Source organism: Jatropha curcas, chromosome 11 (assembly GCF_041381405.1).
Source record: "Jatropha curcas cultivar XTBG-Jc1 chromosome 11, XTBG_Jcur_1.0, whole genome shotgun sequence".
NCBI classification, from domain to species: Eukaryota; Viridiplantae; Streptophyta; class Magnoliopsida; order Malpighiales; family Euphorbiaceae; genus Jatropha; species Jatropha curcas.
The window spans coordinates 10,840,384-10,865,589 of record NC_143161.1 but is presented as its reverse complement, the minus strand read 5'-3'; the positions used below and the strand labels follow the sequence as shown (position 1 = coordinate 10,865,589).

Below are 25,206 nucleotides of genomic sequence, written 5' to 3'. Positions count from 1 at the left end.
TTATTTCTCTTATCATAAATCATGATCTTATTCAACATGTTAAAGAATTACACCACTTATGGTTTTCCAAAGGGATCAATTCAAGCTTCATTCCTCTAGTTCCTAAGAAGAATTCCCCCCAATGCCTCACCGACTATAGACCCATTTATCTGATTGGTGGCGTTTACAAGGTGATTTCTAAACTGCTTGCTTTGAGACTTAGAAGAGCGATGAAGTCCGCCGTCGTGGAAGATCAGACACACCTGAAATTTTTTTTTTTTTTTTGATTTATAAAAATTAAATAAATAATTAAATTACCTTAAAAAAAATTTTTGTAGGGATGAAAAACCACGGATGGGATTTTGATTTGTAACAAGGTTGTGCATGAGCTAGAACTCAAAAAGGCTAGGGGTTTAATCTTTAAAGCAGATCTGAAAAGGCATATGATATGACTCTGTACTTTCGGGCAGAATGTTTATCAAGCTCTAGACTTTCTATTTTAGTTAATGGGAGTCCTAAAGAAAAAAAATTCATTAACTACAAATAAATAAAGAAAAATACATATATAAAATTATAAAGATATTGCAATGGTTAGTTTTACAAATTTCATTAGTTTATTAGATTTAGAAAATCATAAATAATATTTATTTTACTTGAATTAAATTAGAAGTAAAGTCATTGGATAGTAAAGACAAGTAGTCTTTTTCATCACCTTCCAAACAAGAAACCCTAGCCTCTGATCACTCATTTTCTGTACTCTACTTCAGTATTCACCGTGAAAATGCCTCTAGTAAGAAAACCAGGTCTTAAAATTCTTGAGAAAATTAAACAATTTGAAGCTATTCTTCCTTGCAATTCGGCCAAGAGGAGAAACCAAATCGTTTAACAAGAATCAAAACCCTATCATATAAATTGGATTTTCTACCAGAGTCAGCACTTCTCCTGTAAGGCTTTAGGCCATTTCAAGAATGGATTTTTTTCTTATAATTTTAAGAGAAACCATACTTACAAATAATACCTAGAAAACCATTGAATTGTCAATGAATGCTCATTCGACAATTAGCATTTATTTCTTTGTAAAATTCTTGCAGTGTCTGAGTAACCATTTTGCCTTCTCCTTCATCCCATGACGGCCTCTTCTCGACAAGAAAATTCGCTTTTGGGTTGATGACCAATTCCTCAAGGATCAAAGCATTCTTCAACAAATATTTAGCAAACTCAATTTGGTTTGGGGTTCCAGAAAATCCACTAAGATTAACATGCTTCAAATGTTTAAAAATGTATTCACTCAGCTGGAGCTTTCCTTGTTTGTCTTTTGAGGAACTAGCCTGCAATGAAAACAAAATGAGCTTAAACTAATTATTATCGATCCTAGCTTGGGCAAGATTTACATTTACAAATTCCAAAAGCATGTTCATGTATAAAATTATAATTAAATATGATTTACTGCTAAGTTATTAAAATTAATAATGCACGCTAATTTGCAGTTCAAGAAACATATATATAGTTCCTGTAGTTGGGTTTTAAATGTGATTTTGGTAAGGTACTTTTGAGTTCATAACTTCAATTGAGGACCTCTCTAAAATCATAGGTTCAATCCGTGTAAGATAATATTTATGGGAAAAGACATTCAAGAACAGGGACCAAGCCAGGATTTACAATCAGGGGCAAACTTTTGATATTTGTTCACAAAAACTAAAATGACTTACAGTGCACAGGAAAATTCCAATAAATTAGCTAATTAATATGAAATATAATGTCATTTATATTAATAAAAATTATAAAATAAAATTATAGTTATTCTATACTTGTCTTCGTACCATATTATTATCAATTTTATCAAAAATAGCTTTCGCAATATAAGTTGTCTAGCTTGCTTTATAGTTGAATGAGATTTCTTTAAAAAAAAAAATTAAGCAGACCAATTAATCTCATACATTAATATTTACTTTCTAATAATCAAAAAACACTCCTACATTGAATAAAAAATATAATAAATAATTAGAAGCTTATTTTTTTATAATTATATTAAATTTCTTTAAAAAAATAATTAATCAAGCAACCAATTGATTCTAATAAGAATTATATCGACATGAATTATTAGAAAGATCTAATGAAATTTGCTAAATAATTATTAATGAATTAATTAATATCCAAGTATAAATTTTATATGAAAATGACATGAATCAATTAAAGAGAAAAATTCAAGAACTTAAGAAAAAATAACAGTAAACAAAAAAGAAGTCACAAACCTGTAATTAGAAAATGAAAAGTTAATTGCAAAACTAAGTGCAAAGTCATCTACTAAAGAAACTTTCACCATTCACTTATACACAAGTGTTAAGAAATGGAAATGATTTGATACTTGTGACATGCATGCCTCATTATTTTCACCTTATAGCTATTTTTAACTTCGATAATTTTTTTTTTTAAAGAAAAAGAGGGGGCAATTGACCTTCTTCTTCTCCAATAGGTAGCTTCGTCTTTGCTCATGAATCCTAAAATGAGATTATTTTTCATACTCAAAAGAGATATTTATGGAAATATGTTTGGAAATTCAGAAAATAAAAAAAATTCAAAGTGGTTTTCTCCGTATAATTTAGAGAAAAATAGTAGATGAGAGCTTGAATCCTATATTCCACTATGAACAATTTAATACAAAAAGAACTCATCAATTTTGAGAATATAAATGAATCACTCACCACCAAACAAAATTGCATCAAATGGGGGAAGGCTCTAAGAATGGAGATCATCTTCAAAATGTCAAAATCTATATCCCTTGCGAGAACCAGTTTTAGTAGCAGAACATTACGGAAGACGGTTATGCTTTCTGGTACATGTTTAACCTACAAAGAAAGCAACAAATATCATCAACTAGCCTTTAATATAAAAATTTTTCTTTTATTTCCTTATTGTTCCATTACTATTGACATACCCAATTACTTCTAGTATAAACTGCTAATCCCTTCAGCAATGGGAGACTTTCTGGAACAGTAGTGAAAACATCGAAGATTCTTCTGCTTTTAACACTGATCTTCAAATCAATCAAGTTAGGGACTCCACTTAAATTATATGTAATCACTTCACGGCCAATACATTGAAAATATAAAAGATTGACATTAGACAGCTCAATTTCCTTTATCCCAACACAACGTTTAAGATAAAATCTCTTTAGCAGAAGTAATGAACCGAGGGATAGCTTTACAGGAAGTATACATGCGTCGAACATTAAATGCCTGAGGTTAACCATATAAGAAAACATGCTCTGAAGGTCATATTTGGCTAAAGGTGAATAAGCCAATGTAAGGGTCTCTAAGAAACTGAATTGGGTGGTGAAATTTCTTTCCAGGCGACAAGCAACCAAATCCAGATGCTTTAAATTGGCTTTTGCACCTTCAAGAAGACTGCTTTGTAGAACATATTTTCTTTCTGTTTCCTGTCCAAGCATGTCAATAGTACGATAAACACAGGATGCTTTGCAGTACAGTTCAAGGGACAGAGTTTGAACACCCATTCTGATCGCAAAACTAACCCATCTATCAATATCAGATGTGAAACCATGCCCAATACAAAAAGAGACCTTAAAAGAGTGTAGGCATATATCCTTATAAAAGTCTAGGTACTCATTAACTCCTCTCACAAATTTTTCCTCATTCATTCTGCAGGAATGCTCGGTTTGATGGTTTTGAGCCACGCAAAACATGTTAAGCCAATCAAATACATGGATGGGGAAGCAGAGACATGCCTCCATCTATGTGATAATATACTGGTTCCAACAGATTCCTTCAATGTCAATTTCGACAAGATGAAAGAGAGAACTTCATCTGGGAGCTGACTAATGAAATCTTCCCTTGTTGTGTCATTGATATCCTACACCAATATTAAACGAAAACAAGTTCAAAGACAGTTATTGTAGACCTCCCGCATAAAATAATCAGTTTAAAACAAAAATTAGGAATCGACGAATTGAATGTAGTCACCTTGTCAGGTAAACTTGAGTTGTTAATTTTCTGTAACCTGCAGGGTTTCGACATTCAGCCTTCGGAGGATGACTACAGCAATGAGAACGGCTTCTCTCAAGTCGATCAGATATCAGAAGAATTACAAGATTAGGCCCTAATTAGGGAACAAACACTGATTAATACGTCAATTGAAATGGCGAAAGTAGTTGATAGACACCAGATCCAGCGAAATCTTAGGAAACAAATAACAGAAAAGAGATAGGCGATACTAGGGGATATTGCCGGATATCTCTCGCCCGTTATTCCAATGGTAATGTTAATCATATTGAGATAACTTATGATAATCAACACTTCGATACTAAGAAGTTGTATTGGATTAAGAATCTTTTAGATTTTAAAAGTCCAATGGTATTCAATTTAGATTATTTTGGAATCTATTAAAATTTTGTGGTATAGAATTTAGACTATTATAACATCCATAAAAATGTGATGGTACTCGATTATGAGTTTTTAAAAGTCATACAAATTTGATCATATTCAAAAAATTGCTGATTTGAAAGGATTTTATAAAATTATTAATTTTATTGGATTTTAGAGTGCTAGATATAAATAGAAGAGTCATTCACAAATCAATCCTCCAACCCAAAGATTTCAAAAATCTTTTAAAATCCAACAGAGTTTTGATCCAATACACCCCTTGATTGAAGCGGAGCAAGTTCCCGCAAATTTTAAACTACGTATATAGGTATCCGTTTAAAATTTTACTACTCGTATCTATTCTAAACTCATTTAAATACTCATTTAAGTACCCATATTCAAACCCCGTTTAAATTTTTATTACCCGTCTCTATCCAAAACCCGTTTAAAGTACCTCTGAAATGGATACCTGTTAATCTTGAACTATCCAAATTCGACTTATTCAAAATACATTTTTACTAATAATGGACAGGGTACCTACTAACGAACTTGTTTAATATAGTGGTTAATAGGTAGCGGGTATCCAAAAATCACACATACCCTACCCGTATCCATTATGGGTAGTAATTTCACTACTCATATCCGTTACGAGTAGTAATTTCACCATCTATATCCGTTTCAAACTTATTTATAACTACTCATATCCTCTTTAAATGGATCTGACCAAAACGAGTATCCTAAAATACATGTACCACTTTCATCCATACCCAATGTGTAAAATAATGTATTAATTATTGGATTAGTTTCGAATTAATTCATGTTCTGAGAATTTGATATTTTGACAAAAATTAATATTAATGCTACTACAAATTTTTCAGAATTAATTTGATTATTTTTTTAAAATTTTTATGGGTTGATTTCAATTAAATAATGATTTAATCAAATAAAAAAAATTGAAAAAGCTTTGCAATAGTTGAAGAACTGAAAAATACAATTTGCCCTTGTTGTAGCCGGATCGCTAGGCGTCTGTAGCCACAGTCGGCGGGCCGTGCATCAGGCCTGTCTTGATGTGCGCTGCCTCCTTGCACGAGCTCCGGCAGCCGGCGCAGGTCCTGACTAGTAGTTGTTGTTGGTTTTCGATTTTTAAATTAATATATATATATATATATATATATATATATATATATATATATATATAAACTTGTGATTTTCTGACGAGACGGTAGTTGTTCAGTCAAAAGACGAGAAGTCTGTGGTCTTCCGACAACATCGCGACTGTTCTGGGAGCGTAGGATGGCCGCGACAACACTGGCTATTGCAAGCCTTTCATTGTCGCCAATGATAAGGCTTTAATGAAAGAACAAAACGATTTTGAAGAAGATGAAGCATTTTGCTTTTTGGTTCTTCATTATTTTTCAAATTTTCAATTGGACTGCAAAACCTTTTAATTTGTTCAATTAGGTCCTAAAATTAATTTTGATTGGATATATATAAAAATCATTATAATTTCATCAAAGCAATCAAAATCTATAAAAAAAAGTCTGATTAATTCCATAAAACTCTACGTAAAATTCTAATGGAATTTGTGGAAATATTAAGAAATCTTTCAATTCTGTCAAACTTAAAAATTCTTTTAAAATCTAACACAATCCTAATACAATACATCCCCCTAAGACTTTTAGCATATTTCCATCAACTATCAAATTGGTGTGGTGAGCATTTATTGAGTAGAATTGTAACACCTTCTGAGTATTCGATTGGCTAGCTCACCCTTCTCAGTGTTTCAGAGACTTGTAAATGCGATAATGGAGAAAACTTCCACTCTTGGGATGGGGAATGTGGATGGAGTAGGTAGCATTCAAAATGCAACCTATTAGAAGCTCCTTGTCTTTTCTACCAATAGGGTATAGACTTCCTCAGGCCCCTCCCAATAGCTACTGGGCAAAGGAAGTTTATAGTAGTAGCATTCGATCATCTCCAAATGGGTGGAAGCAAAAGCCTTAGCAACAATAACGCTAGCATGCATCATAAAATTCTTTAAAAAAGAGGTGTTATTTCGATAAGAAATTTCGAGCAGGTTGGTCACCGACAATGGCAAGCAATTCCACTACGTAGCCTTTAGAGATTTCTGCTCTGATTGGAATATCAGTCTATACTTCATTTCAGTAGCCCACCCTTAAACGAACGGCCTAATAGAAGTCACAAACAGAACTATCTTATAGGATATTAAGAAGAGGTTGGAAGTAGGATCCAGCTGGACCGAGGAGTTGAACAATGTACTTCGGCCTTATAGAACTACGCCTAGGAGCTCCATAAATGTGAGACACCATTCTCCCTGGTATATGGAGTAGAAGTAGTAATACCACTTGAGATTGGGATGCTGAGCAGGAGAATATAATCTTACAACGACGACCACAATAGTGAGACCTTGAGAGTTGATCTGGACTTAGCTAAAGAAAAAAAAAAAAAAAAAAGAAGCATCCATTAAGGCGGTAGCTCAATAGCAGCAAATGGCGAAGTATCACAATAGAAGAGTCAGAAAAGGACCTTCGATGTTGGAGACTGAGTATGGAAAAAAAGGGAGATAAAAGTAGGTTCAGTAGGAGTTTGCAAACTGAATCCCAATTGGGAAGTCCCCTGTGAAATCACACAAAAATGGGGACCGAGCACATTTAAAATCAGACCCTTTGGTGAGTCCAAGCTCCCTCAGACTTGGAACTCGGATAATCTGAAGCATTATTTCATGTAAACATTGAGGTATTAGATAAAAGCCAAAATTTTTTTACTTAGCCTTGCAAAGCTTGTAGGAACTGAATGTACTGGGGAGAACTAGGGGGCTCGGGTATAGAATAACAAAAGGGGCCTTGTAAAGCTAAGTTTTTTCCTCGGCTTTTATGAATGATAATGAAAGAAAGTTTTATGAACTCAGACGCTCATCAAAATATAAATAGGATTGAGCTCATATCAACTATGCATTCAAGCTCGAAGAGAGTACCCTAAGGCAAAAAAAATGCCTAAGTATATAAACGGGATCGAGCCCCTATCAACTATCCATTAAAGCTCAAAGAGAGCACCTTAAGGCAAAAAATGCCCAAGTATATAAACAAGGTCGAGCCCCTATTAACTATGCGTTAAAGCTCGAAGAAAGCACCCTAAGGTAAAAAGATGATGCATGTTGACTCTAATCTGTTGAAAGATCTAGGAAAATATAGACAACTCATAGGTAAACTCATGTATTTGACTATTACAACGCCTGACATATGCTGTGAATAAATTGGCTCAATTCATGGATAAACCAGCAGATATGCATCTGCAGGCAGCATTTAAAGTATTGAGATATCTCAAACAAAGTCCTGGTCAAGGACTTTTTATGTCTGCTAATTCAAAGCTGAATCTAACAGCATACTCTGATAGTGATTGGGCATCTTGTGTTGAGATCAGGAGGTCTATAACTGGGTTTTACATTTTTATTGGGGAGTCATTGATAAGTTGGAAATCTAAGAAATAACATACAATATCTAGAAGCTCTGCAGAAGCTGAGTACAGAGCTAAGGCTATAACTTGTGAAATTGTATGGTTATTGATTTTGTTAAAAGATTTCTAGGCTTTACACAAAGATCTAGTTATGATGTTTTGTGATAATATTTCTGCACTTCACATTTCTAGAAATCCTGTATTTCATGAAAGAACAAAACATATAGAATTGGATTGTCATGTTGTGAGAGGAAAGGTTTTGGATGGACTATCAAAGCAGAACACATCAAGACAGATCAACAGGTTGCTGATTTATTCACTAAGGCTCTGCGTCCTACACAGTTCAAGATGTTGTTGAGCAAGTTGAGCATAAACAATATATATGCTCAACTTGAGGGGGAGTGACAATTGTAATTTTGCCAACAATAGTTTTATTTATATAACATAATTCTTTTGTATTGGGATATTTCTGTAAATAGATAAGCTTATGTTACAAGCATATACGACTTTTGTATATAAACACTATCAGATGCAATTAATGAAAATTGAGTTGTATTTTTCCAAAGCCTTATTTTCTCTGTCAATAATCGTACCCTATAATTTGGCAAAAAAATTACTTTACTTTTAAAAAAATATATATATATATATACTGCTATGCCTGGTATTTTTAGTCCGTTAGACTATTTTCCACTTCCATCCCATTTTTGTTATTTTAAAGTACAAGTCAAACGAGAATATAACAGTATAAAGAGAGAGAGAAACTAAATTTGTTGCCAAAATACCCCTAAGAGGTTAGGTTCGCTTAGCTTAGCTTAGCAAATATGCGAGAGAAAACTTTAAAGAGGCACAATTCTTAGTTTTGATTCAATCAGGAGCTTTGCTTCAATCACAAAGAACTCAACAAGCCTATGTAACACTATTATATGATGATCAGTTCATGTTGGGTATTATAGTTTTGGAAAAATTGATCAGGAACTCTGGATCGACAAAAGACATGGTAGTTTCGGTCTCCAATGGCGTCTCTGATCACGCTATAAAGCTTCTCAGGGTAAGTTGTTGTGGTAATCTCTAGTTGTTTTGCTTAAGAAAGAGTAGATCTTTGTTCATTTTTTTATTAATAGAGAGAATATGACGAAAATGGAAATTAACACACGGAGATGGAATTTATTCGTTTTTTATTAATGGAAAGAATATGATGAAAATGGAAATTAACAGACAAAAATGGAAAGTAAGTAGACAAAGAGCGCCAATCTTTTGGAGAAGATGAGTTGACTGTTGAAAATCTTCTGAATCAAAAGTGTGGAGGAGATGAAGAGGAAAAAAGAAGGTACTATTGATGAGAGATGAAGAAGAAGATCTCCAATTAGTAAATATACATTTCAAGGTCAGCAAATGTCATTTCACAATCGTTTAACGTCTAAATAAGTGAAAAATGGACGGAAAGTGGAATATAGTGTTACGGACGGAAAATATGAGGATATAACAGTATATTTTTAAAAAGACAAGAGTAAAGTAGTTTTTTTTTATAAAATATAAGGGTGCGATTATAATTTTCCTTTAAATAAATGGAATTGGATAGTATTTCTATTACTCTTATCTACCGGGGATAAAATTCGCATGTACGGGTCTAAATTAATATTGTAATATTCAAAATAATTATTTTTTTAAAACTATATATATATATATATATATATATATATATATATATATATATATATATATATATATATATATATATATATATATATATATATACCATTCTAATTATTATTGGTATTATAATTATATTTAATATTGATATTATTTATTTTGTATACATACACGTTGTGCAGATTAATACATATAAATAATTTACGATGAAAGAGCTATATTGTTTTTTATATTTAAAGTTATTTAAATTTTATTTTATTAGTTGTTTATTATATTTTATTTGCATACTATAAATAATTGCACCATTTTACTTGTTAATACAGTTTTTTTTTAATAAAGCAAAAGATTCATAAAATATGATAAAAATAATAAAGAAAAGTTTAAAAATATATAAATAATTTATACAAATTAAGTTTGATTAAAAAATGTAATAAATTAATATAACGAAAGTAATAATATATATCATTTAATTTTTTTAAAAGAAGAATATTTTTTTAGTCTTTGACTATTATAAAAAAATTACTATTTTAATTTTTTCAATAAATTTAAAAATGATAAAGGCACTCTATCCTATGGATAATAACAAGTCGAGAACCCATTTAAAATGCACTACTCAAATTCGATTGTAAATTAGGTATTCGATTGTAAATTAGGTATTTGATTTGTCTCGTACTTATTTAGAAGTTCATCTTTAGTACTTGAATTCATCTGAAACCCAATTATAATTGCTCATTTACAATTAAAATATTATTTTTATTTTTCAAAAATAAAAAGTGAATAAAAATTATAAAGTTATTATTTTGATTTAATAAAAATATTAAATATAATTATAGCATTAATTATAATTAAAAAGGTGTATATATACAATGTTTTTTGAAAAATAATTATTTTATTTTGAAATATTAATTAAAGGCGTAGCAGGTACTTAAGTATTTGAATTTGAACCAAACCCGAATCCGATCCGGATAGTAAAAATACTAGCCAAACCGGTCCCAACCTGTTTATTCACTATTCAAATTGTCAAAACTGGATTGGGTAAAATTGTCATCCCCACTCTACCCTAACAAATTTAAAACAATAAACTCACCTTAAAAATTATTATTTAGTTCCTCAGGTTTTACATAATTATCCAACTAATTCCAAGTTTTGCGCAAATATCTAACTAGTCCCTCAGGTTTAACTCCGTCTAATTAAAAGGTCTTTTCGTCCGAAAAGTTAATTTTTCTCCGTTAATTGAAGACTAAAAGACTAAAACACCCCTCCCTAGCTGACGTGGACCAGTATGACCTTCCAAGCGAGGGAAACGAAAGGTCAGACTATTATTCTCCTAACTCTCTCACGCAAAAACGTCTTCATCTCCAGTGGAAGTGTTGAAGAATTTTTGTAGAAAATGATGTTTATTGACGAAACGAAATGAGTGGTCGTAGCATGTAGTGCTTCGTTTGCGTGGAATCACAGTCTTAAAGCTTCGTTTTGAGGTAAATACCACATACTCAGACCCACTTCATTTTTTGCTTGAAAAAAAAATTGAAAATCAATATTATTGAGGATGTTTATGATGATGATTTTTGGTATATTGAAATGCTTAAGCATTGTTATGAGTTGTTTTGTGTGTAATGATAATGTATTGAGGGTTTTTGCAGACAGCAATGCCTTTTTTGTAACACATGTGTTAAATTACAATGTAGGAAAACTTGAATTTGATGGCTTTGCCTGAAAGTTACACCATTGGGGTCATATATGAGGGGATACAATGTATTTGTATGATGCACAACCTGACAAAATGAGTTACATTGTCCTTTTACAAAACGTATGCAAAGTTCACAAGATAAAAGATGGGAATGTGGATATTACATGTTCTGAAAATTATAGAATAGAGAATGATGCAGACGTTACTCTAATGTTTGAAAGATTCAAGGACACTGATTATATTGAACTGAATTTGGTTAGGAGGCAAGGTGAACCGAGTGTTGTTATGCCAAATGTGTTCCACAGTCAGGTGGCAGATAGTATGAGTTTACATAATGAAAATTTGCAGCCTAATAGGGAAGTTCCAAGCAATGGTGTTGGGGAGGCAGAAAGTAATATTGGGTCACAAACTGAGATAAGTGGGGATGTTGGAGATGTGACCATTATTGAGCAAGAAAATGTAGGTGTTGGGATTGGAAATACAGAGGGTACATGTAGTGGTAAGGGGAAGGGGGCAGAAATGTTGATAGGATCACAGATGTGGGATATTGTGCTGGCTGACAACACTGAGTATTCAGGCTATGTAAACCAGTTAGGCAGGGGAAAAGGGAGGGGGAGAGGGCGATGTAGAGGCAGGGCAAATGTTCATGAGGCCAATGTGAATAGGGACAATAGGAAGGGGAAAAGAGCAATTGCAGTTGGAGCCTCTTACAGCTTTAGAGATAGAGTACAACAACAACAACCATTGGAGTGGGAGGGGGAAGAAACAGAAACTGTTGTTGATAGTCAGTCCACAGATGATGACTATGTCTTTTCTGATACTGAAGATGAGAGTAATGAAGCTGAAACACCTGAGGGAATGGAAACAGATCCAGAAGAGGAAGTTGACTTCAATGATGATGTTGATGATGGTCCCAGTGATGTTGATACTGACAAGGAACAGTCAGCTGAAAGTAGTGATATGGAGGTTGATGCACCAAGAAGGAGAAGACCTAAAAAGAAAACACGAGATCCTAGGAAGAAAATATATGACAATATATTTGAAACACCAGTTGAAGGTGATATTGAATTCAGAGTTGGGCATGCATTCTTAAGTGTTGATAGTTGTAGGTAAGCTTTAAGGGATTATGCTGTTAGGGGAGGGTTCATACTAAGGATGATGAAGAATGATAGTAGAAGAGTGACAGCAAAATGTAAGGGGGAGGGCTGCATATTTAGGTTCCATGCTAGTGTGGCTCCAGACTTAGTGAGTTTTGTAGTAAAAACCCTACAACCTGAGCATACATGCACGAGGCCATTAAACAACAAGAATCCCAATGCAACAACAAAGTGGGTGAAGAAGAAACTGGAATCTCAATTGGCTACTGATCCAGGAATGAGCTATGCTTTAATGCAAGCTGAGTTAAAGGCAAAATGAGGCATTGAGACTGAATATTGGCAGCTTCATAGGGTAAGGACAGCTGCTAGAGAGCAAGTTGCAGGTTCACATGTTGAGAACTGCAATAAGTTGCATGAATACATTGCACAAGTTCAAATGTCAAACCTTGGAACTTTTATAAAATTTGAATCAATGCCAATGAACAATTTGGATGAGCCACTTGTCTTTAGCTCCATTTTCATATGTTTTGAAGCAATGAAAGTAGGATTTTTGGAGGGATGTAGGCCTTTCATTGGATTGGATGGACGCTTCCTGAAGGGCCCTTTTGGAGGATGTTTACTGAGTGCTGTTACACTAGATGGGAATAAGGGGGTGTTCCCACTAGCTTTTGCAATTTTTCAAAATGAATGCACTGCAATATGGACCTTCTTCCTTGACTGTCTTAGACAATGCATTGGACCGGGATTTGATTCAAAGCCATGGACATTCATTTCAGACAGACAAAAGGTAACTTCCTCCAAAGTATTTCATATTTCACTTTCAACTATTTAGCTAATGATGTTGAATTCTTTTTGAACATAGGGATTGCTTGAGATTGTGAGGACACAATTTGAAGGTTCAATCCACAGATATTATTGTCAACATTTGTTAATGAACTTCAAGAAGCGCTTTCTAGGGGTGATGTTGAGGAAGGAATTTTGGATGGCAGCTAAGTCTAGCCATAGTTATGCATTTAAGCAGCATATGAAGAATGTTGAGGCTAAGAATGAGGGAAGGGCTGCAAAATGGTTACTAGATATTCCTATTTCACATTGGAGTAGACATGCCTTTCATCCAGCAGCTAAAAGCGTTGATGTGACAAATAATATGATAGAGAGTTTCAACAGTTGGCTTGAAAACTTGAGGAACAAACCTATTGTTGAGCTAATAGACTCTATTAAGCAGAAATGCATGGTTATGCTTCATAAAAGGTTTGCAGTGGCTACTGCTTGGGAAGGGAGAGTAACTCCAAAATGCAAGAGTGCATTGAACAGATTGATAAAAGAATCTAGACAATGCAAGATACTACCAAGTAACAATACTGAGTTTGAGGTGAGAGAGGGGCCTGTGGCTTTTGCTATTGACATTGGGAAAAGGACATGCACCTGGAATTATTGGGACATTTCAGGTCTTCCATGTAAACATGCTTGCATTGCACTTGGATACATGAGACTCAATCTTGAAGACTTTTGTCACGAGTATTACACAGTAGAGAAGTATGTAAAGGCCTACAAAGGAGTCTTTCATCCAATTCCAAATTACAACATCCCACCACAAACTGACTTTCCATTCTTAAAGCCTCCAACCGTTAAAAGGAAGCCTGGCAGACCAAGAGAAAGGAGAAAACTTCAAGAGGAAGAAGCTAATCCAAGTACAGCTAAAAGATCTTGCACAGTTAGGTGTGTGACATGCAAGCAACTAGGCCATAATAAGAGAACATGCGAGCAAGCCCCACCAGCCATATCTCAGGTCAGATTCACTTTTGCAATCTCAATAATTACTATGATGTTTTATAGTATGTGAATACTTACTATGTACCATTTGTTTTATTAGAGGAACAAACAACTTGTGCAAAGAGGAGGAAAAAATTCATCTGGATCTGATGCTATTGTGGAAAGAGGTGCTGCTGCTGCTATGGGAAGAGGTGTTATTGCAACAAGAGGGAGAGGTGTTGCTGCAACAAGAGACAGAGGTGCTTCTGGTTTGAGATGGAGAGGTGCTTCTGGTTTGAGAGGGAGAGGACATCCTATATCGTGAATATATATATTTTGCTCTGTGTTAAGAATGATAGTAGATTTGGTTTTTTGGTTCAAATGTTGAAGATGGTTTTTTTGTGAACTAATATGATGCGGATGTTCTTTTGGGTTGTTGAGGTGTTGCAGATGGTATTTTGGGCTTCACATCTTGCAGTATGGATATCCTACTATGTGCATTTTGTGTGAAGAGGTGCTGCTGCTGACAACAGATCGCAAAGTTAGGGAGAACAAGGAATCTTTTGATTTTCTAGCAAGCACAGGAACAAATGTGTAACTTTTTTTTTTCCATTGTGTCTGTCTTTTTCTTGACAGCAAACACGCAAGTGTGGACCAAGTTTGATTTGAGTAGGGTTTTTGTGATGCACATTATATAAATATGTTGTTTTTGTCTTTTGTGAATTGCAAACATTTGACTAATGACAATGACACTATTTCTAACCAATCTTCTGCATGGGAGCCAAGTTTGAATTAATATTTTTACTTTGCAGTTGCTATACTTAAGAAAAAGTTCACATTTCATTGCAGAACGTATATTACATTCAAGTCATCTTCAAATTGACTGTGCCCAGCTGAGCTACTAACATTCAACAACTAACCCACCACATTAACACAGCCAACTACAAAAACAACATAAACTACAAAAAACTAACCAAACTACCCTAAATACATAAAAAAAAAAAAAATTATTATTCACAATCCTCTGTTACCCTTGAACAGCAACATTACAAGTAAGGTGAACAGCAACATTACAAGTAAGGTGAACAGCAACATTACAAGTAAGGTGAAAAGCATCATGATAGCCATCAAGCATATGAAAATCAACTTCTTCAAGCTGCCAATCTCTGACTCCAAGCACTCCCTTTTTCCTCCAATGGTCACAATCTCACTGTACATTTTCATCATCTCCCTCTTCATGTACAACATCTCTTCCTTAAATTCAAACAAGTCAGTAGCTACACTTCTTTGCCTCACTTCGAATTTGCTTCCTTGAGATCGATCTGATGAATCTATAGATTTACACCAACCAAGAAAAGATCCGCATGCATTTTCAATACAATAATAATACAGTCGATTTTTGTTTTTTTGTGTCTCTGAGATCCTAATGCCTGCTTTTTTCCCACACTTGCAATACATATTCACATACCTTCCTTCCCATGCTCCATCGGTTGCACTTGAAGAAGACATGTAGGCTGTCGCTTGTTACCTGCAAACGAAATGGAGATGAGCTTTTGTTTTTTCCCTTTCTTCCTTTCTCTGTGTTTTGTGAGAATGAAATTTCGTCAAACCTTGTTGATAGTCATGCACAGTTCAGTAAGGGCATTCTTCGCCATTATAAAATGTCTGCCTTTGTTTTGTACTGATTTTAACGTAAAAAAATCAACTTTTCGGACGGAAGGACCTTTTAATTAGATGGAATTAAACCTGAGAGACTAGTTAGATATTTGCGCAAAACTTGAGATTAGTTAGATAATTATGTAAAACCTGAGGGACTAAATAATAATTTTTCCTCTTAAATAAATTAAAAGCAATAAACATAAACACTATTTTTACAAATTCAACCAATCTATTGTATTCAGATCATAAAAATTATCAAAATGAAAAAAAGAAAAGAACTTCCTGAATAGTTAACCATTAGGTATCTTTTGCTCAAAATTTAAAACAACTCAATTTTTTTTAAACTCAAAACAATTCAAAAATTTAAAGTTAAAGTTTTTGTTGGATTAGGTTAAATCGTTACATTAGATTAGATTTTAAAAAAGTTATCAATTATCCATATTATATATTAAATATTAAATTAAAAAAATCAATTAAGTTGACATATCAAAATAAAAAAAATAAGGAAAAAAATTTAAGATTTTCTAATATATATATATATATATATATAAAATGTTGAACAAAGAGAAGGTTATTTCAGCTTTCATATACACTAAGGCCCTTTTCAGGCGACAACTTTTAACATTACGTTTACTTATATTATTCACGGTGTTAGATGACGTAATATTTATACTATCATTTGAAGTCTGAGAGAATGAAACTTCTAACATTACGTTTACTTATATTATTCATAATATTAGATGACATAACATTTACACTATTATTTAATGTCCGAGAAAATAAATTATAAAATGTTATTTCTTTCAATATTTGATCAAATACTAATAAAACAATTAATTTTATCGAATATAGCCTAAAAAAATTATTTTAAAAAAATTTAATATTTTATTTTACTCCAAACATTATTTCCAAATAAACATCAGATTCAAAATCCGAATCAACATTTGATGAAACACGAGTAAAATAGTTAATTTTGCCTAATACAGTTAGAAAAATTATTTAAAACAAATCTCAGTATTTTATTTTAGGCCAAATGCATATTATTATCCCTGTACGTGCAATAAAAAACCTTGTGGCCCTTAAATTTTATAAATCGCCCATCATGACCTTGAACTGTAAAATTTCATAACATTTTGCCCCTCTCAATGCTGGCAATGAAGAGTGTGTGGTCACTCGCCGGGAAGAGAGTGAGAGAAGGAAAAGGTGTCCAACGTGGCAAATCTACAAACTCAAATTTCCAAAACTTAGAAACTCAGCTCTACGAACCCAGAAAATCTGGAATAACTAAAACCCTTCAATGGAGTTGAAAATAAAATTTGTTATTACTTTTGGATCTCAAATCAAATGAAAAAATGAAAACCCAAAAAAATAGCGGTAAAAGTTTAACAAGAAAGAAAGAATTCTCTCGACAGCGGTAAAAACTACCAAGCAAACAAAAGAAAGATTGAAGGAAATTGAAAACAAAAAGATCAATATGGATAGAGCTCACTTCACGGGTTTAAATTTTCTGAGAAACAGAGGCTTGGAATGAAGAACAGTAGCAAATTCGGAATGGTGGTGATTAAGGCCCATCAAATTAGATTCTACCCACTTAACCCCTATAAAACCAAAACTGGAATAGCAATAAAATTACAGAATCTGTGACGGATCTTGAAGATGATTAAGAATTAAAAATATCATGAAGAACTACATAGTTTGTTCAACCTGTTCTCTAATTGGCAAAAAAATGAAAGGTGAGATAATTATTAAAATGAAAATTAGAGATCTCAGCTGACAAAAGCATAAATTTCAGAATCCAATTTGGATTTTCTCCCACCATTGACATTATATTCTGTTAGACTTCAGCTAATTTGAGTGACAAATTTTTCTTACATATTTCAAAGAAACTTTGGTTACACATAACACTAGAGAACAATTGAATTGTCACTAAATGCTTACGTGACAATTAGCATTACTTCTTTGGAAAATTCTTGCAGCGTCTCGATAACCATTTGGCGTTCTCCTTCATCCCATGATGGCCTTTTCCTGACAAGAGTTTCTTCTTGCTTGATGACCAATCTCTCAAGGATTAAACCATTCTTCAACAAATATTTAGCAAACTCAATTTGGTTTGGGGTTCCATAAAATCCACCAAGCTTAACATACTTCAAATGTTCATAAATGTATTCACTGGGCGGGAGCTTTCCTTCTTTGTCTTTTGAACAACATGTCTACGATGATAAAAAAATGAGGTTAAAATAATTATTATCAAATACCAAAAACATGTTCATAAAACCATAATTAAATATGTTTTAATACCAAGATGTCAGAATGCATAATGCACATAAATTTACAGTTTAAGGGTGAAATGTGATCTTCGCCTTGTATTTTACCTTTTTTTTTTTTTTTTTTTTTTTTTTTTTTTTTTTTTTGAGAAAAATCTTGGCCTTGTATTTACCACTGTGTTTTTGAGTCTTTTTTTCCACATTTCTACTAATTTTGTTCCAAATTGAATAACAAAAGTGTTCAAGAGATGCTACAAACAAAATGAACCTGAAAACATTCTATCAGAAGCTGAGAGCTTTCCTCTAGCTATGCATTAATTGAGTGCATATGAAAACTCAAATTCAGAAATTAATCTATGCAAGTAAATGTATATATAATTCCATAAAATATGCAAATGAAGATTAAGAAGCTATTCTATAAACAAATATTCATTTAGAATTGGTTTTGGTTGAACTAAAATTCAGTAAGATACGATTTGCAAACAAATGGTAAATTTTGCAACAGTATGAGCTACTAAAACTAATGAATTTTAAGTATATTTAAGAAACTTAAATTTATTTACTGATTTCATATATACAAACGGTAAATTTAACAAGGGTATGAGCTACTAAAACTAATGAATTTTAAGTATATTTAAGAAACTTAAATTTATTTACTCATTTCATATATATGTATATTAACATCCATGATTTATCGTACTTTGTGCAGACTAGTTGACTGAAGTAGTCAAGGCAAAGGCACCTATAATTTATCTCCCAACTCTCTTCTTTCTTTTTTTCTTTTTTTTCTCTTTGCATTGTTCAAGAAATCATACTAAAAAATGGAAAAAAAATAGTAATATTCTTATCAATCTATCATAGTTTAACATATGTGAAGGATCTCAAAGTATTGTAGTATTTTGCATACAAACATACCTCTCATGTGTTTACGCACATACATGTCATTTTCTTAACGATGTGCATTAATTGCATCGAAATTCCTCAGGCATTTCGTACATGAATGATTTATTTGCAAAGATAAAACTTTTTTCAATTGTTTTATATGATGAATTGCATATATTAGATAGTATTTTCTTAGGTCTATCCATAAATATGTTAATATGTACAACACCACTTATTTAACTTTAGTACTCTTTACCATATTCTCTTTATCATTAAGACCCATAGCTTTCCTCACCTTCACACCTTACTATGTAACAAATTTCAAGGTAGTCTCTCTATATATTTTAGAGAAAAATAGAAGATGAGAGAGAGCTTGGATCCTAAATTCCACTAAGCACAATAATACAAAAAGAACCATGCTAATAACATCATCAATAGGGGAAACTAGACAATATAAAATAGATAGTTGAATCACTCACCACCAAGCTAAATGAAACCAAACAAGGAAAGGCCTTAAGAATGGAAATCATCTTCAAAATGTCAAAACTTGTATTGCCAATGAGATCCAGCTCTAGGTTCTGAATATTACTGAAGATGGTTATGCTTTCCGGTATATGTTGAACCTGCAAAGAGAAAAAGCAAGTATTATCAACAAGCATTTAATGTAAAAATTGTTCTTCTAATCCCTCATTAATGGTTCCATTCCTATTCACATACCCAATCACATCTACTATAAACTGTTAAGGTCCTCAGCATAGGATGATTTTGTGAAACATGAGTGAAAACATAGCGGATTCCTGTACTATCCACGGAATGCTTCAATGTAATCAAGTTAGGAACTGCACTTAAATTGACTGTAATCGCTTCACGAGTCATACATTGGAAATGTAAAAGCTTGGGATTAGACAGCTCAAGTTCCTTTGTCCCAGCGCCACCTGTAAGACAGAATTTCTTGAGAAGTAGTAATGAACCGAGGGATAGCTTTACAGGAAGGCTACATGCAAGCAAGATCAATTGATTGAGGTTGACCATATAAGAAAATAAGGTATGAAGGTCATATCGCGCTAAAGGTGAATAAGCCAAGGTAAGGGTCTCTAAGAAACTAAATTGGTTGGTGAAATTTCTTCCCAGGCGACAAGCAACCAGGCGCAAATTCTTTAAATTGAGTTTTGCACCCTCAAGAAGACTGCTTTGAAAAACATAGTTTCTTTCTAATTGTTCTCCAAACATTTCTATAGTAGGATTGCGACGGGACGCTTCACAGTACAGATCAAGAGACAGAGTTTCAACACCCATTCTGATTGCAAAATTAACCCATCTATCAATATCAGATTTGGGACCATGCCCAAGACAAAAGGAGACCTTAAAAGAGCGTAGGCATGTACCCTTATAAAAGTCTAGGTACTGATTAACTCCTCTTACAAATTTTTCCTCACAATTTCTGCAAGGATGTTCATTTTCTTCCAAGAAGTCATGGTTTTGACCCATGTTTAACCAATTAAGTTCAAGAATGGATGGGAATGCATAGACATGCTTCCATCTATGTGATAGGACCCTGGTTCTAACAGATTCCCTCAACGGCAATTTCAACAAGATGGAATAAAGAACATCATCTGGAAGCTCGCTAATGAAATCTCTTGTCTTCGAATTGATATCCTACACCAATAGTAAACAAGAACAAGTTCAAAGAAAGTAATTGCAGACCTTCCGCATATAACAATCAGTTGAAAAGAAAAATTAGGAATCGATGAATTGAATTGAGTACTCACATTGTCAGACGAAGTTGAGTTTTCAATTTTTGGTAATTTGCAGGGTTTCTCCATTTTACTTACAGGTAAGCCTTCTGAGGAAGAAAACTAAACCTAATCCCAATATAATTAGAGCATGGCATGAAATTTTTCTCTCAACTCCATCAAGAAAATGCAGAATTACAAGAGGTTCTCAATGGAAATTGCTAAACCGTATTTGATGAACTCATTCGGTGTCGTATGATACAAAATTTAAACATAATTGATCGTCCCAGCTCGGTAATTTTAGAGATGCAATTTGGGGTGTGGAACCTTACCGCATGAACCGAACAATGAACCGATTCATTTCGGTTCGGTCAGCTAAATAAAAAGATGTTCGATCATCGGTTTATTCAGTTTGAACTGAATTTATGTTTCATTCGATTCAAATTCATTCAAATCTGTGGATTGGGCTTAAAATCAAATCAAAATGTTTAAACCGATCAAAATTAATTGACTTGACCGGTTCGATTAGTTCTATTGATAAAAATTTCAATTTATATTTTCTGATCTCAATTCGATTTGGTTTGACCGTTTGCTCACCCCTACATTCAATTTTTAGCCGATCCATAGGATATCCAATCCGATTTAAGGGTTCGAATATTGAATAAATGAATTTGGATAGTATTTTTATTACTCATATCGAATTAGAATAAAGTTTTAAAATTCAGATAACCTTTATTCATTACGAGTTTAAATTAATATTTTAATATTTAAAATAATTATTTTCTAAAATAATTTATACATATACCATTCTAATTATCGTTGGTATTATAATTATATTTAATAATGATATTGTTTATTCAAGTTAATGCATATAAACGATTTACTACGAAAGAGTTATATTTTTTTATATTTAAAGTTAATTTAAATTTTATTTTATTCGTTATTTATTATATTTTATTTGTAGACCGTAAAAAATTACATCATTTTACTTATTAATTAAGTTATTTTTTTGATAAATTAAAAATTGTATAAGGATGATAAAAATGAATAAATAATTAACATAATGAAAAAATAATGTGTCATTTACTATTTTTTTAAAAAAAATTCTTTCTCGTCTTTGACTATTATAAAAAAGGTTATTTGCTCTAACTTTTTTATAAATTAAAAAATGATAAAAAACACTCTACTCTAGAGACGACAACAGGTTGGATACCGTTTAGAATGCACTACTCGCTCGAACCTAATTGTGTAAATTAGTTATTTCAACCCATTTTACACCATTTTAAAATTCCACCTTTAGCACTACAACTTATCCCAAACCCGATTATAATTATCCATTTAGCATTAAAAATATTATTTTTATTTTTAAAAATAAAAAGTGAATAAAAATTATAAAATTATTATTTTGAATTAATAAAAATATAATATAAATATTAAATATAAGGCATTTATTATAATTAAAAAGGTATATATATATATAATTTTCTTTTAAAAAATAATTATTTTAAATATTTTTGGAATATTAATTAAATGGGTAACATGTATGATGGAATTGGTAGGGGTATTTAGAGTATTCGTCCACTCAGATCCATCTAAAAAAGATATGGGTAGTTAGAAATGAATTTCGATGGATACGAGTAACAAAACTACTGCCCGTAATGGATGCGAGTAGGGTACATATGTAGGTCTTTAGATACCTATTACTCGCTATATTAAATGAGTTTGACAATGGGTACCCGCAAGATTGTATTCATTATTAGTAAAAATTGCATTTTAAATAGGTTCGGATTTGGATATTAACATTCGCGAGTACTCTACCCATGTAAGGGTACTTTAAATATATTTTGGACGGAGAAAAGGGTAGTAAAAATTTAAACGGGTTTAGATATGGATACTTAAATGAGTATTTAAATGAGTTTGAAATGGATACGGATAATAAAATTTTAAACGGATGCGAGTACGTGTAGTTTAAATTTAGTAGGTGCCCGCGCCGCTTCCATTCTTAGTAATGGGTAGCGGGTACATCCTTGAACCCAAACTCGACCTGAACTTTTATCCTAAACTCGTCTATTCACTATCTAAACTATCAAAATTGGATCAAATTAATTCAGATATTTGCCGGGTCGGGCAAAATTGACATTCCTACTCTACCCTAGCAAATTAAAATTCTTAGCTAAATTAAAAACAATAAACATAAATAATATTTTTCTAAATTAAACCAATCTGTTGCATTCAAATCGTAAAATTACTTGAATGACGAAAAAAGAAAGAAAATTTCTGAATATTAATCATTAGATGTCTTTTGCTCAAAGTATTATGTTTTTATCACTATCCAAAAAAAAGTTGAACATAAAAAAGAAAATAAGAATTTATATGCCAAATTTAGTTAATGTAATACTCAAAAAGGGATTAAAATTTTGGAAAAAAAAGGATAATTAAATTAAAAATAAAAAAATGATAGTGTGGTTGTTTATTATTGCAAAAACTAATTACTAGTATTTAATTATTAATGCTATAAATTCATTATTTGGATTGTTAATTATTGGAAAATTAGAAACAAACCAAAGAGATTTTTTTAATGAACTAAATTTATTATATGGTTGTTAATTATTGAAAAAAAGAAAATAAAAATTTTTAAAATTTAATTTCTTCGTATTAGGCAATTAAATAAAAGTATCAAAAAATAATAAAATTTCACGTCGCAACTAAGTTTCACAATATTATACCTCATAAGCAAACTTAATTTGGCATTTATACGATTATATAAATATAGATATAGATATATAATATAGTAGAAATTTATAACTGTTCTTATTTTTTATTTTTAAAAATTAAAATATAAAAATATTTTAAACCTTAAATGCATAATTGTTAACGGGTTGGGCGAATAGAAACGAATTTCTAAACGGATTCGGAAGGAATTTGGGTATCTAGTTTATAATTGGATTCAGATTTTAAGTGTGTATCCGACTACTGCCAACCGTAGGTACTCTCTTTCGGACTTGCCTTTCTTTTTTAAATTAATTAAAATAGTAAAGAAATAATAAATACAGAAATAAGAATAAATTAGATATTTGAAACAAATTATCTTATATTCAAATATTATGCATTTAGAAATTGTCTTGGGCATAATAAGGAACAAATAAGGGGTTTAGAAATTGTGCAGTCAAGATTGTCTGGTCACAATCCACCTAAAATTTTCTCCTCTCCAAAATCAAGCTTCTGTCACTATCCATGCGATTTGAAGTTTTGATTTGGTTCTTTAAATATTAACAAGCTGTAGGCACAATCGGTTTGGTGAACTTGAACCCAACCTGTACCACTAATTTTAGACTAGATTTACACAGTTGGGTAATAACTTTTAAATAATTTTTAACGTTTTAACTGAATGTTATTTTTTATAATATTTGGTAACTTAAATGTTATCATAACATTTTATAAAAAGATTAACCTTTATGAGGTTTAACTTTTAGAATGTTATGAAAAGCCACTAAAACACAGCTACTAGTTATTCAAATAGCTAAATATTATTCAAACAGCTAACAACTAGCAAAACATTTAATTTTGTCAATAAATCTTTAATTTCAATGTGTTTTTGATAATATTTCTAAGATGGTTACATTGTTACATGTGTTCTTTTTTAGAAAAAATTAATGCAAATTCAATTTCGATATTATAGGTATTTTTTCCCCAAAAAATAATGGGAATTTGAGAAAATATTAATAAATTAATAATTTTAAAATATCTATTTGAGAAATAAGTCCATCAATTTTACAAATAAATACAAATAATCATCTACAAATTGTAATTTTAAACTTCAATGGGTGCTCGGGATATGCAGTTGGAGAATAAGACGCGTTTTCCAAGATCGAACTTCTATTCTTATGAATTGAGATCGGTTACTACCCTAATCAATATCTTATTAGTGAAATTTGTGTATTTTTAAAAACTATCGCTATCAACATAAACTAGGAATATTAATTTTGATGGAAACTAAGTTTTCAACACACAGAATATGTTATTTCTCTTATCATAAATCATGATCTTATTCAACATGTTAAAGAATTACACCACTTATGGTTTTCCAAAGGGATCAATTCAAGCTTCATTACTCTAGTTCCTAAGAAGAATTCCCCCCAACGCCTCACTGACTATAGACCCATTTATCTGATTGGCAGCGTTTACAAGGTGATTTCTAAACTGCTTGCTTTGAGACTTAGAAGAGCCATGAAGTCCGCCGTCGGAGAAAATCAGACACACCTAAAAATGTTAATTTTTTTTTTTTTTAGATTTATAAAAATTAATAAAATAATTAAATTGCCTTAAAAAAAAAATTGTAGGGACGAAAAACCACGGATTGGATTTTGATTTGTAACAAGGTTGTGCATGAGCTAGAACTCAAAAAGGCTAGGGGTTTAATCTTTAAAGCAGATCTGAAAAGGCTTATGATATGACTCTGTACTTTCGGGCAAGATTTAAGGGGTGGATAGCAGAATGTTTATCAAGCTCTAGACTTTCTATTTTAGTTAATGGGAGTCCTAAAGAAAAAAAAAATTCATTAACTACAAATAAATAAAGAAAAATACATATATAAAATTATAAAGATATTGCAATGGTTAGTTTTACAAATTTCATTAGTTTATTAGA

General features: G+C 31.9%; 2 protein-coding genes across 3 annotated transcripts; both read right to left on the bottom strand.

Annotated features, from left to right (window-relative positions):
- Nucleotides 1-661: 661 nt before the first annotated feature.
- On the bottom strand, nucleotides 662-4,108 carry LOC149492562 (uncharacterized). The gene is made up of 4 exons (XM_089716594.1): nucleotides 3,960-4,108; nucleotides 2,915-3,849; nucleotides 2,682-2,825; nucleotides 662-1,307 (listed from the first exon to the last, which is right to left on the bottom strand). Exons 2-4 carry the CDS (start codon nucleotides 3,728-3,730, stop codon nucleotides 1,017-1,019), a joined length of 1,251 nt encoding a protein of 416 aa, XP_089572720.1. The 5' UTR covers nucleotides 3,731-3,849; nucleotides 3,960-4,108; the 3' UTR covers nucleotides 662-1,016.
- Nucleotides 4,109-17,396: 13,288 nt separating this feature from the next.
- Nucleotides 17,397-20,800, bottom strand: LOC105650548 (F-box protein At5g03100). Of its 2 annotated transcripts, XM_037635550.2 has the most exons (5): nucleotides 20,596-20,800; nucleotides 20,212-20,482; nucleotides 19,544-19,761; nucleotides 19,306-19,449; nucleotides 17,397-17,890 (listed from the first exon to the last, which is right to left on the bottom strand). In XM_037635550.2, the coding sequence occupies exons 1-5, from the start codon at nucleotides 20,647-20,649 to the stop codon at nucleotides 17,615-17,617; spliced, it is 963 nt and encodes a 320-aa protein (XP_037491478.2). In that variant the 5' UTR covers nucleotides 20,650-20,800; the 3' UTR covers nucleotides 17,397-17,614. The 2 variants fall into 2 exon arrangements, with proteins under 2 accessions (XP_037491478.2, XP_089572719.1); XM_089716593.1 differs by having other exon boundaries at nucleotides 19,544-20,482.
- Between the last annotated feature and the right edge of the window lie 4,406 nt (nucleotides 20,801-25,206).